This window comes from Sylvia atricapilla, chromosome 22, assembly GCF_009819655.1.
Source record: "Sylvia atricapilla isolate bSylAtr1 chromosome 22, bSylAtr1.pri, whole genome shotgun sequence".
NCBI classification, from domain to species: Eukaryota; Metazoa; Chordata; class Aves; order Passeriformes; family Sylviidae; genus Sylvia; species Sylvia atricapilla.
The window spans coordinates 6,730,798-6,740,607 of record NC_089161.1 but is presented as its reverse complement, the minus strand read 5'-3'; the positions used below and the strand labels follow the sequence as shown (position 1 = coordinate 6,740,607).

At 56.5% G+C, this 9,810-nt stretch overlaps 2 protein-coding genes across 2 annotated transcripts in view; both read left to right on the top strand.

The window, feature by feature from the left end:
• Window positions 1-289: 289 nt before the first annotated feature.
• Window positions 290-4,651, top strand: NECAP2 (NECAP endocytosis associated 2). The gene is made up of 8 exons (XM_066334438.1): window positions 290-460; window positions 1,011-1,111; window positions 1,196-1,300; window positions 2,096-2,177; window positions 2,732-2,840; window positions 3,196-3,358; window positions 3,464-3,539; window positions 3,826-4,651. Exons 1-8 carry the CDS (start codon window positions 363-365, stop codon window positions 3,872-3,874), a joined length of 783 nt encoding a protein of 260 aa, XP_066190535.1. The 5' UTR covers window positions 290-362; the 3' UTR covers window positions 3,875-4,651.
• Window positions 4,652-4,740: 89 nt separating this feature from the next.
• The window catches only part of CROCC (ciliary rootlet coiled-coil, rootletin), a 94,052-nt gene continuing 88,982 nt past the window's right edge, over window positions 4,741-9,810 (top strand). The window contains exons 1-7 of the mRNA XM_066334434.1: window positions 4,741-4,812; window positions 7,471-7,610; window positions 8,335-8,514; window positions 8,591-8,674; window positions 8,751-8,842; window positions 8,986-9,151; window positions 9,700-9,806. Of these exons, the coding sequence (XP_066190531.1) occupies window positions 7,476-7,610; window positions 8,335-8,514; window positions 8,591-8,674; window positions 8,751-8,842; window positions 8,986-9,151; window positions 9,700-9,806 (764 nt within the window). The 5' untranslated portion in view covers window positions 4,741-4,812; window positions 7,471-7,475. The remainder of the gene's footprint in view (window positions 4,813-7,470; window positions 7,611-8,334; window positions 8,515-8,590; window positions 8,675-8,750; window positions 8,843-8,985; window positions 9,152-9,699; window positions 9,807-9,810) is intronic.

The following is a 9,810-nucleotide window of genomic DNA, read 5'->3' as shown; positions in this document are numbered from 1 at the left end:
TTGGAACAATTACATGATACAACCCAGTATCTAATGCATCTCTTTTACATATCATACAAATTTTATAGAACATATAGTACTATAATATATAACACTATAATATAAATAAATCGAAACAGTAGACTCTACTATCTGATTTATAAAATTACTGATTTATAAACCCAGTGAACCCCGTGAGTTTCGTGGCTCGGAGCCCAGAGCCGGTTCGTTCCGGCAGCATCCTGCACCGGGTCCTCCCGCGCGCTAGGGGGCGCCGCGGGCGCGGAAGCGCCTCTCTCGGGCGGGCCACGCCCACGCCGGCGGCAGCGCGGCACCATCGAGGCACCATCGAGGCGTCGGGACAGAGCGGCGGCGGGGCCGCGATGGCGGCGGAGGCGGAGGAGTACGAGTCGGTGCTGTGCGTGAAGCCGGCGGTGCTCGTGTACCGGGTACCGCCGCGGGCCTCCAACCGCGGCTACAGGTGGGGCCCGCGCCCGCCCGCGGGGTGTCAGCGCCGCCGGGCGTGGGAGCGCTCCTGCCCTCCCTGTGGGGTTTGTGGGGTCCCCTCCTCTTGAGGTGTGCGGTGTTCGTGGTTCCCAGGAGGTGTTTGAGGGCTGTCCCTCCCCGTGGGGCTGTCCCTCTCCTCACGGGATATCTCAGCCTTTCCGTGAGGAATCTCAGCCCCCTGGGGGTTCTCTCAGCCCCTCCATGAGGTCTCTCTGCTCTCCGCCTCCCCGTGTGTTTTGGGCTTTCTACCCCGTCAGTCGCCAGCCAGAGCCTGTCCTGGCAGAGCCGCCTGTCCCTAACGCAGCTTTGGGTCTGGAAACTCGGCGGAAAGGGAACCGAAACCTCCCGCGCAGCTCTTGCCTGCTCCCCGCCCAAACCCTGCAGCTGTTTTGGGGTGGTACGAGGCAACTTGTGACAAGTCCCCGTCCCACCCTCGCCGCCCTGAGCCTCGTTACGGGCTCCGCGGGCAGCGCACGGGGGCTGTGGGCGGCTCACGGCCTCACACTCCCCTTCGTGCTTCCCAGAGCCGCGGAGTGGCAGCTGGACCAGCCGGCCTGGAGCGGCCGCCTGCGCATCACGGCCAAGGGCAGCACGGCCTTCATCAAGCTGGAGGACAAGACCTCAGGTGAGGGGGGAGTCCCGGGGCTCCGCGGGGAGCAGCGGTGTGGGGCCTCACCCGGCGTCACCCCGCGCCGTTCCTGTTTTCCAGGAGAGCTCTTTGCCCAGGCTCCTGTGGAGCAGTTCCCCGGGATCGCTGTGGAGGGCGTGACAGACTCCAGCAGATACTTTGTCATTCGGATTGAAGATGGGAACGGTGCGTCCCACACACCCGGGGACCTCTCAGAGCCCTCGCTGCTCATGTCCGGGAAGGATTCCTGCTTTCCGTGGTAGAATGTTCTCTGCACGGGAGGAGCAGAGGGAGGAACTGCCTCCCTCCCACAGCTCTGACCTTCGCCAGGAACAAAACCACTTGGGTTTGGCTGCTCAGTGTTGGCAGGAGGATCCAGGAGTGTCCCCTTGCTGCCAGTTAATTAAAAAGCTGTTTGTACTGAAGTTGTAGGTGCAGCCAAGGAGGTGAAACACCTGGAGATGCCTTTGGAGAAGGGAAGGCTCTGGGGTGACCTAATTATAGCCTTCCAGTCCCTAAAGGGGCTCCAGGAGAGCTGGAGAGGGACTTGGGACAAGAGATGGAGTCCCAGGACACAGGGAATGGCTTCCTACTGCCAGAGGACAGGGATAGATGGCATATTGGGAAGGAATTGTTCCCTGTGAGGGTGGTGAGGCTGTGGCACAGAGTGCCCAGAGAAGCTGTAGCTGCCTCTGGAACCCTGGTAGTATCCAAGGTTGGATGGGGCTTGGAGCCACCTGGGACAGTGGAAGGTGTCCCTGCCCGTGGCAGGGGTGGAATGGGATGGGATTTACAGTCCTTCCAACCCAAACCATTCTGGGATTCTGTGATCCCCAGTCCCATGACTCAGTCTCCAGTGTCCCAGCTCCCTCTGGAGGCAGCGGCAGGCACAGGGATGTGCAGGATGGAGCATCCCATCCCATCCCATCCCTCCTCCTGCGCTGCTGAGCAACCCAGCGCTGACTCCTCCTCCCTGCCCAGGCCGCCGCGCGTTCATCGGGGTCGGCTTTGTGGACAGGGGGGATGCCTTTGACTTCAACGTGGCTCTCCAGGACCACTTCAAGTGAGTTTGTGCCTCTCCCTGTTCCTCTCCCTGTGCCTCTCAGCTCTGTTTTTGGCAGGTCTCCTCCAGGAGTGATGGAGAAGTGGGAGCTGGGATGGGCAGGTGTGGTGGGAAGAGGAAGAAACTCGCAGCTCTTCCTCTCTCTAGGATTTCCCAGCCTCGATCTTCTTGACTTTCTGGATCAGCAGCATCCCAAACTGGGCTTCCCGAGTCCAAAACTGAATGTCCAAATTCCCAGTCCAGATTCTCTAGATTATTTCCTCTGCTTCCTGTATCAGCTGTAAGGGGCTGTCCTGAGGGGCTGCTCCAGCTGGTGGGAGTGGTGGGTTTTGGGATTTTGGGGAGGGTTGGACTTGGTGCTGGCTGGGCCATCTGTGGGGCTCCAGCAGCTGGGAATCATCCCCTGGGTGCTGTCTCAGGTGAGGTCTCGGCTCACACCTTGGCCTTTGCAGAGCTGCTGCCGCAGAGGGGATGATCCTGAGCAGGATTTATTTGTCCTGGGGAGCCTGGGGCAGGCTGTGACGTCTCCTTTTCCATGGGTTTAATTCCCACAGGTGGGTGAGGCAGCAGAGCGAGCTGGCCCGGCAGGCCCAGGACCTGGAGCAGGGACCCAAACTGGATCTGGGCTTCAAGGAGGGACAAACCATCAAACTCAGCATCGCTGTGAGGGCCTTTCCTAGCCGATTCCAGCTTTTCCTTTGAGTGTTTTGAGGAAGCAGCAGCTCCTCCCCAAAATCCCTGGGAATAGGCTCAGGGCAGAGCCTGTCAGGATAATGCTGCCTGCAGGGATTTGCAGGGGGTTGTGGTGCAATCAATTGCTGCTGCCAAAACCGGGCCTGTGGGATCTGGGGGTAAAAACCACGCCTGGTATGATGACCCCTTTGGATGCACCAGCAGATGGATGTCACAGCAGTGCAGGATTTTATTCCCAAATTAAACCAATTTGGCTTCCAGGGTTTTCATGCTCCAGCTCTGGATTTAAATATGATCCCACCCAAACTTCCTGCTCTCCTTTCAGAACATGAAGAAAAAAGAAGGAGGGACAGGGAGCACCAGGCCACGTCCTGCAGGGCCTGGGGGCCTCAGCTTGCTGCCACCACCCCCTGGAGGAAAATCCGGCTCTGGAGAGCGCCCGGCCCCGCTCTCCACACCTGCCCAGCTCCCAGGAACCCCCATCACAGGTCTGTGCTCACACAGAGCTTCATCCATCAAAGGGGGGAATCTGGAAATGAGAGTGGGAAATCACTCCTGGTGTTTTGTTTTCTCTCCTCTCGACTTTCTGACAGACTCCCTGTTGTCCTGGCCTCAGCCCACTGCTGCTCCTGCTGCTGATGTCTGGGGAGACTTTGCCAAAGCTTCGGGGTGAGCAGGAGAGGGATTTGGGGGGGGATGCCCCAAAACTGCCTGCTGTTGCTGAAAAACCCTGCTGGGCTGGGGGCACCGCTCCATCCAGTCCCAACTTTGGGATTCAGAAGCAGCTCTGGCTCTGTGCTGCCAATTCCCTAGGTTCAGATCCATGGGCACTCGCTCTGCTGCTCCAGGAGAGTTTCGGGGTGGTCCTGGATGACCCATTTGCCACCCAGTTTCCTTTCTGGATGCCTTTACCATTTCTAAACACCCTTTTTTCCATGTTTTTCCCTCTCTACAGGTCGGCTTCCAGCCAGGCTCAGGGGAACACTGGCTGGGTTCAGTTCTGATCCTGGCCTTGGTCCACTTTGCCCCACGTGCATGCTGAGATCCTCGGGATTCCTTTGGGACCAAAGAAGCAGCCTCAGGACACATCACTCCTGCCCTTAAATCCTGCCTGGCTTGGAAATGCTGGGATAAATGCTGGAAACAACCATGTGCCTTAAAACACCCCACAACTTGAGCCTGCCACATCCAGGACCTGGGAGACCTTGAAGGCTTCTTCTTTGGGAAAAACCACCAGGTCCATCCGTCTGCCTTCTCCTCGTGCTTTTGGGCTGGATCAGTCCTTCCCTCGATGAGGAGTATCATCCTGGAGCCATCCCACCTTCCAAATCCACACAAACCTTTCCCTGCCAGGATGCCAAGCACCGCCTGGATTCTTTTCTGAGCGCTTAACTGGGATATGGGGAGCCTAATCCCAGTGCTTCCATGCTGAAATTCCTCATTTCTTACTCTGGGATGTTTGTTTTACTCCTCTATTTTGAAGACATGATTTTTTACTCCTTTCCATGGACATTTTATTAAGGACAGAATGGAGTCAGGCTCTTGGACAGAGCTGGGTTGAGATTCCTCTTGAAAGAAATAAGTATTTTCTTACCTATTTATATTAAGGCTTTTCCAAGCACAAAATCTCACTTATTTTTATCCAGTCCTATGGATTTTCCTTTCCATTTCCAACTGGATGATGGGCATTTTGCTTTCAGAGCTTTCTCCTGGGCCTGGCAGTGAACCCAGGTGAGAATGTAACACTTCCTAGTGAACAATAAAATGGTTTTGATACCAGACTGGAATTTTTTTCCTCCCCTGGGTGGGCTGAGAGCAGCCAGGATGAGCTTTTGTGATTCCCATTCCTTGCTGATGCTGAGGGAATGGCATTGGACACGGAGCACAACAGAAACTGTTGCTTAGCAGTGGTTTCTGTTGGGAAGGACACCGGGAGGGGAAGGTAAGAGAAGAAATGAAGGGAAAAGGAGGGGGGTTTGGGGCACAAATGCTCGGGGGTGGAATTGGAGGCAGCTCACACCTAACTGGAGACATCCAAGACGCCACAAATCCTCAATCCCATCTGGCTGCTCCTGGCCCGGGTAATCTCCGGCTCCCCGGGGGAGAAAGGGCACTTTCCCTGCCGGGGGGGTGAGGGGAACTCCTCCTTCCCGGAGCGTGGCTTGGGACCGGATCCATCCCTTATTTCAGGAGCGGGGATGCTTCCAGCCCCCGTCCTGGGGAATTTGGGGCCCAGCTTGGGGATTTATCCCCACTTTTCCCTACCAGGGTGGGGCCAGAAAGTCTTTAATTACCCAGGGAATAATTAAAGCTCCGGCGGGGGAGATGATCCGGGGTCCCGAGGCCATCCCCGCACCCCGGGGATGTCAAAGCCGCTTCACCCCTTGGCAACCCCGGCTCGCTCCACCCCGGAGCTTTTCCTGCCGGAGCCAACTCCGGGCGTTAATGAGCTTAAGGACCGCGGGGCTTAAGGACAGGGCCCTGCCCGGAGCCGCCGAGCCGCGCTGGAGAGCGGCTCCATCCCGGGTAAGGACTTCCCCGTTCCGGCCACGGGCAGCGCCGCGGGCCGCCGTTTGTTTCTGTTCTCCTTCCTTTTCCTCGTTCTCCTCTCCCGTAGCCTCGCGGTGGGTTTGTCGGCAAAGCCCGGCAATGCCGAGGGATTTCTGGGGGGAGGATGGGGCTGCGCCGCTGTCGGGACCTCCAGGAAGAGGAGGGTCCCCGCTCCCGCCGTCACGCGGGGAGGGGACGCGGATTTCGGGCTAATCCCGACCCCGCATCCGCTTCCCGCGGGCGGCCGCCGAGCCCAAAGCGCCCCAAATCCCGGGCAAAGGGGCTGGGGACGAGGAGGCCGCGGCCAGAGGTTGCCCGGGGCTCGGGAGATGCTCTCGGGGCTGAGGTGGGGTCACCGCGTCCCCCCCGGCGGGGGGAGCGTGTCATGGGGGTGGGCAGCGGCATCGGGATTGGAAGTGGGATGGGGAATGGCACTCGGGCAGCGGGGTCGGGAGGGCAAAGGGGGTTTGTGGTGCGAAAATCGCCGATCGGGGCGGTTCCGTGATCCCAGCCGAGAATCGGGGGCGGGTCTGTGGCCCGGCATGGAAAAGTGCGGCTTGGGATCGCAAACGCGGATTTACGGCGCTTTGGGGGATCACCGCTGTGAATCTGCACCAGGCTTTGGGATAGTGACAAAATCTGCAGCGGATCTGAGATCACAAACACAAATTTTTAGTGATTTTATGGTTGCGACTGTAAATCTGCAGCAGTTTTGGAATTACAAATGCAAGTTTGTGCCAGTTTTATGTTTGCAACTATAAATCTGAAGTGATTTTGGGATTACAAATGTGAATTGGCAAAGGGTTTGGCATCAGAAATGAAAATTTTGTGTTAATTTTGTGATTGCAGTTACAAATCTGCAGCTTTTTTTGTGATCGTAACTGGAAATCTGCAGCAGTTCTGGAATCAAACATTAACTTACAGCAATTTTGGGATCACAGACATGAATTTACAGCACTTTTGGAGAACACACATGAATTTACAGCAGTTTTGGGATCACAAACGTGAATTTACAACATGTTTGGGCTCAACTGTGAATTTGCAAAAGTCTGGGGATTGTTGCTGGAAATCTGCAGCAGGTTTGGGATCACAAACATGAATTTTTAGTGATTTTATGGTTGTGACTGTAAATCTGCAGCATATTTTGGGATTGTGACTGGAAATCTGTAGTAGTTTTAGGATCACAGTCATGAACTGACAGCAGTTTTGGGGTCAAAATGCAAATTTGTAACAAGATTGCAACTATAAATCTGCAGTGGTTTCATGATCACAAACATGAATTTGCAGGGGTTTTGGGATCAAAAATGAAAATTTGTGGCATTTTTATGACTGCAGCTGTAAATCTGTAGGGGTTTTGTGATCACAAACCCAGATTTGCAGTAGTTTGGGGATCATAGCTGCAAATCTGCAGCAGTTTTGCTGTTGCAGCTGTAAGCCTGCCATGATTTTATGATCACAAACACACATTTACAGAGGCTTTATGTTGCAGCTGCAAAATGAAGTGGGTTTGGAACACAGCTGTAAATCTGCAGCACTTTGTGACACTGAACACCAAATTTTGGCCGTTTTGTGGCTGCAGCTGGAAATCTCTGGCAGTTTCGTGATTGTGAATGTGGATCTGAACGTCCTTACAGTCACAACTGCAAACTTCCAGCGGGTTTATGACCACAACTGTGCATTCCCTCAGAAATGGCATTCCTTGGAATGTCTGAGTGTGGGAGGTGGCATTTCCAGCTGGGGCAGGAGTCAGAATGCTCCTCATGGGCTGGAGGAGACTCAAATTGAGGGGCTGGTGAGATTTTGGTGGAAACCCCCCTGTTTGCACCTGGTTATAAAAATCAAAGCAAATATGAGGGAAAGATCCCAAGGCAGGTTGTTGTTCCTATCCCTGAGGATCCTTTAGCCAAATGCTGCTTCTGGGGAGGGCTCGACCCCTTCCCAAGGGGAACAGAGCAGCTCATGGTGGCAGAGGGTGCCCTGGCTGTGCCCAGGGCTGGATCCCATCCCAGAGCCACGATTCCATCCCGCCTCTCTCCATCCCATCCCGCAGGGGCCATGGCCTCGCTGCTGTCCCTGCAGGAGGAGAACCGGATCCTGCAGCAGGAGCTGTCCCGCGTCGAGGACCTGCTGGCACAGAGCCGGGCCGAGCGCGATGAGCTGGCCATCAAGTACAATGCCCTCAGCGAGCAGGTGAGCCCTCTCAAATCCGCCTTGCCAGCCCCAAACTCCAGAGCTGGCCATCACCTACAACACCTCAGTGGGTGAGCCCTCCCAAATCCGCCTTGCCAGCCCCAAACTCCTGGCAGTGCCAGCTCCAGCCTCGGTGCTCCCCATGTGGCCAGGAGAGCTGTGGTGTCCTCTTGGTGGGAATTGTCCAGACCAGTCCTGGCCTGCCGGGGCTTGTCCATCTCTATTTTATTTGTCCAACTGGTTTTCAGGAAAGACCCCCCCTTCCCTGTGGGGATCCTTCAGTTTTTCCATTCTTTGCCCTGGCAACCAGGAATTCCAAAGGACTTTGAGTCTCCCAGTGCTGAGTGTGGCTCCAAACTGAGGGGCTGGTGGGGTTCTGGAGGAATCCCTCAGTTTGTGTCTCATTATTTAAAAATAAAAGCAAATATCAGGAGAATATCCCCAGGCAAGTTTCCACTCTTTTACCCAAAGATCTTTTATCTATCAGCCACTCCATGCAAACTGGGAAGACGCTTTGCTGAATGCACAGACTGGAGGTTGAGCTATCCTTAAAGGCACCCCCAAAATTTTCCTTTCATCTCCTGCCTGTGCATGGAGAAATGAGGGAATGTGGGAATTGGGGGGTTTGCTTTGGCTGGCTGGGATTTGCTGTGGTACCCCGTGGAAGCGACAGTTTTGCCGGGGGATGCTCAAGGGTGTCAGCCTGGATTCCCCCTGATCCCAGCTGGAGCACAGCCTGCGGCTGGAGCCGGAGGAAGCCGCCGAGAGCCGGAGCCTGGCCCAGCACAACATCGAACTCCGGAGGCTTTTGGAAGAGGAGCAGGCTGCCTACAAGAGGAAGCTCCAGGCCTACCAGGAGGGCCAGCAGCGCCAGGCCCAGCTGGTGCAGAAGCTCCAAGCCAAGGTAGATCCTTCCCAGGGGGGCACTGGGATAATTTGGGGACCCCCTCATTGGTGTCACTCCCCCATCCCTCTCCCAGGTGTTGCAGTACAAGAAGAAATGTGGGGAAGTGGAGCAGCAGCTGCTGGAGAAGGCGACAGAGCTGGAGCAGGAGAGGCTGACGGTGAGGGAGGCTTTGGGGGTCCCCTGCCCCAAATCCCCAAATCGGGGTGATGGCCAGCGGGGGGATATTCCAACAGATCCAGCTGGATGCCAGCGGCTCCCAACCTGAGGAGGAGAGCAGCAATGAGCTGGAGAATGCCCTGATCCGGCTGGAGGAGGAGCAGCAGAGGTGGGTGGGATCCCAGGAGGATGTGAGGATTTGCAGGGGATGCTGATCATGGTGATCCCCTGGGATCCCAGCAGCAGCAGAGGTGGGTGGGAATGTGAGGATTCCTGTGGGATTCTGACCATGGTGATCCCCTGGAGTCCCAGGAGCAGCAGCCTGGTGCAGGTGAACTCGATGCTGCGGGAGCAGCTGGAACAGGCCAACGTGGCCAACGCGGCGCTGAGCGAGGACATCCGGAAGCTCACGGCCGACTGGGCACGGGCCCGGGATGAGCTGGAGCAGCGGGAGGCAGAGTGGAGACGTGAGGAGGAGGTGGGGACACCCCGGGCGGGGACACCCCGGGCAGGGACAAGGATCTTCCAGGGAGCAGCAGCGGGAAGAGGGATGTGAGGCAGGGGGATGTGGGATCATGGAGAGGGATGTGGGGTCATGGGGGATACTGCAAAGAGCAGAGTTTGGGGAGTATGAGGGTGTGGCATGTGATGGGAAGAGGATGCAAGGCAGAGCGATAGGGGATGTGGGGTCACTGAGGAGGGATGCAGGGCTGGGGGATGTTTCGTGGGGAAGGATTTGGGGATGTGAGGGCCGGGAAACGGAGATGAGGCAGGTGGATGTGGGGCTCTGTCAGGGACAATTATACAGGACCCGTGGGAGGGATGTGGGGCTGTGGGGGAAGTTGAATGGAGAGGAATTTGGGGGGTTGCGGGATGTGATGGGAAGGGGATGTGAGGCAGGGACGTGTTACCCCCCACCACGTGCCCACAAGAATTGGGGTGGGGCTGTGAAGGACTGGGGATGATGGGTCAAGAGGGAATTTGGGGACCATGGTGGATCCCTGATCCCGCTCCATCCCACCCCAGTCCTTCAACACCTACTTCAGCAACGAGCACAGCCGGCTCCTTACCCTCTGGCGGCAGCTGGTGGCCTTCAGGTGCCACTTCGGGGAGATGAAGGCCACCACCGAGAGGTCA

Coding starts and splice junctions, on each gene's coding strand:
- NECAP2 (XM_066334438.1), top strand. CDS start 363: ATGGCGGCGGAGGCGGAGGAGTACGAGTCGGTGCTGTGCGTGAAGCCG. Junction 1,301..2,095: donor TCGGATTGAAGATGGGAACG/GTGCGTCCCACA, acceptor CTCCCTGCCCAG/GCCGCCGCGCGTTCATCGGG. Junction 2,178..2,731: donor GCTCTCCAGGACCACTTCAA/GTGAGTTTGTGC, acceptor TAATTCCCACAG/GTGGGTGAGGCAGCAGAGCG.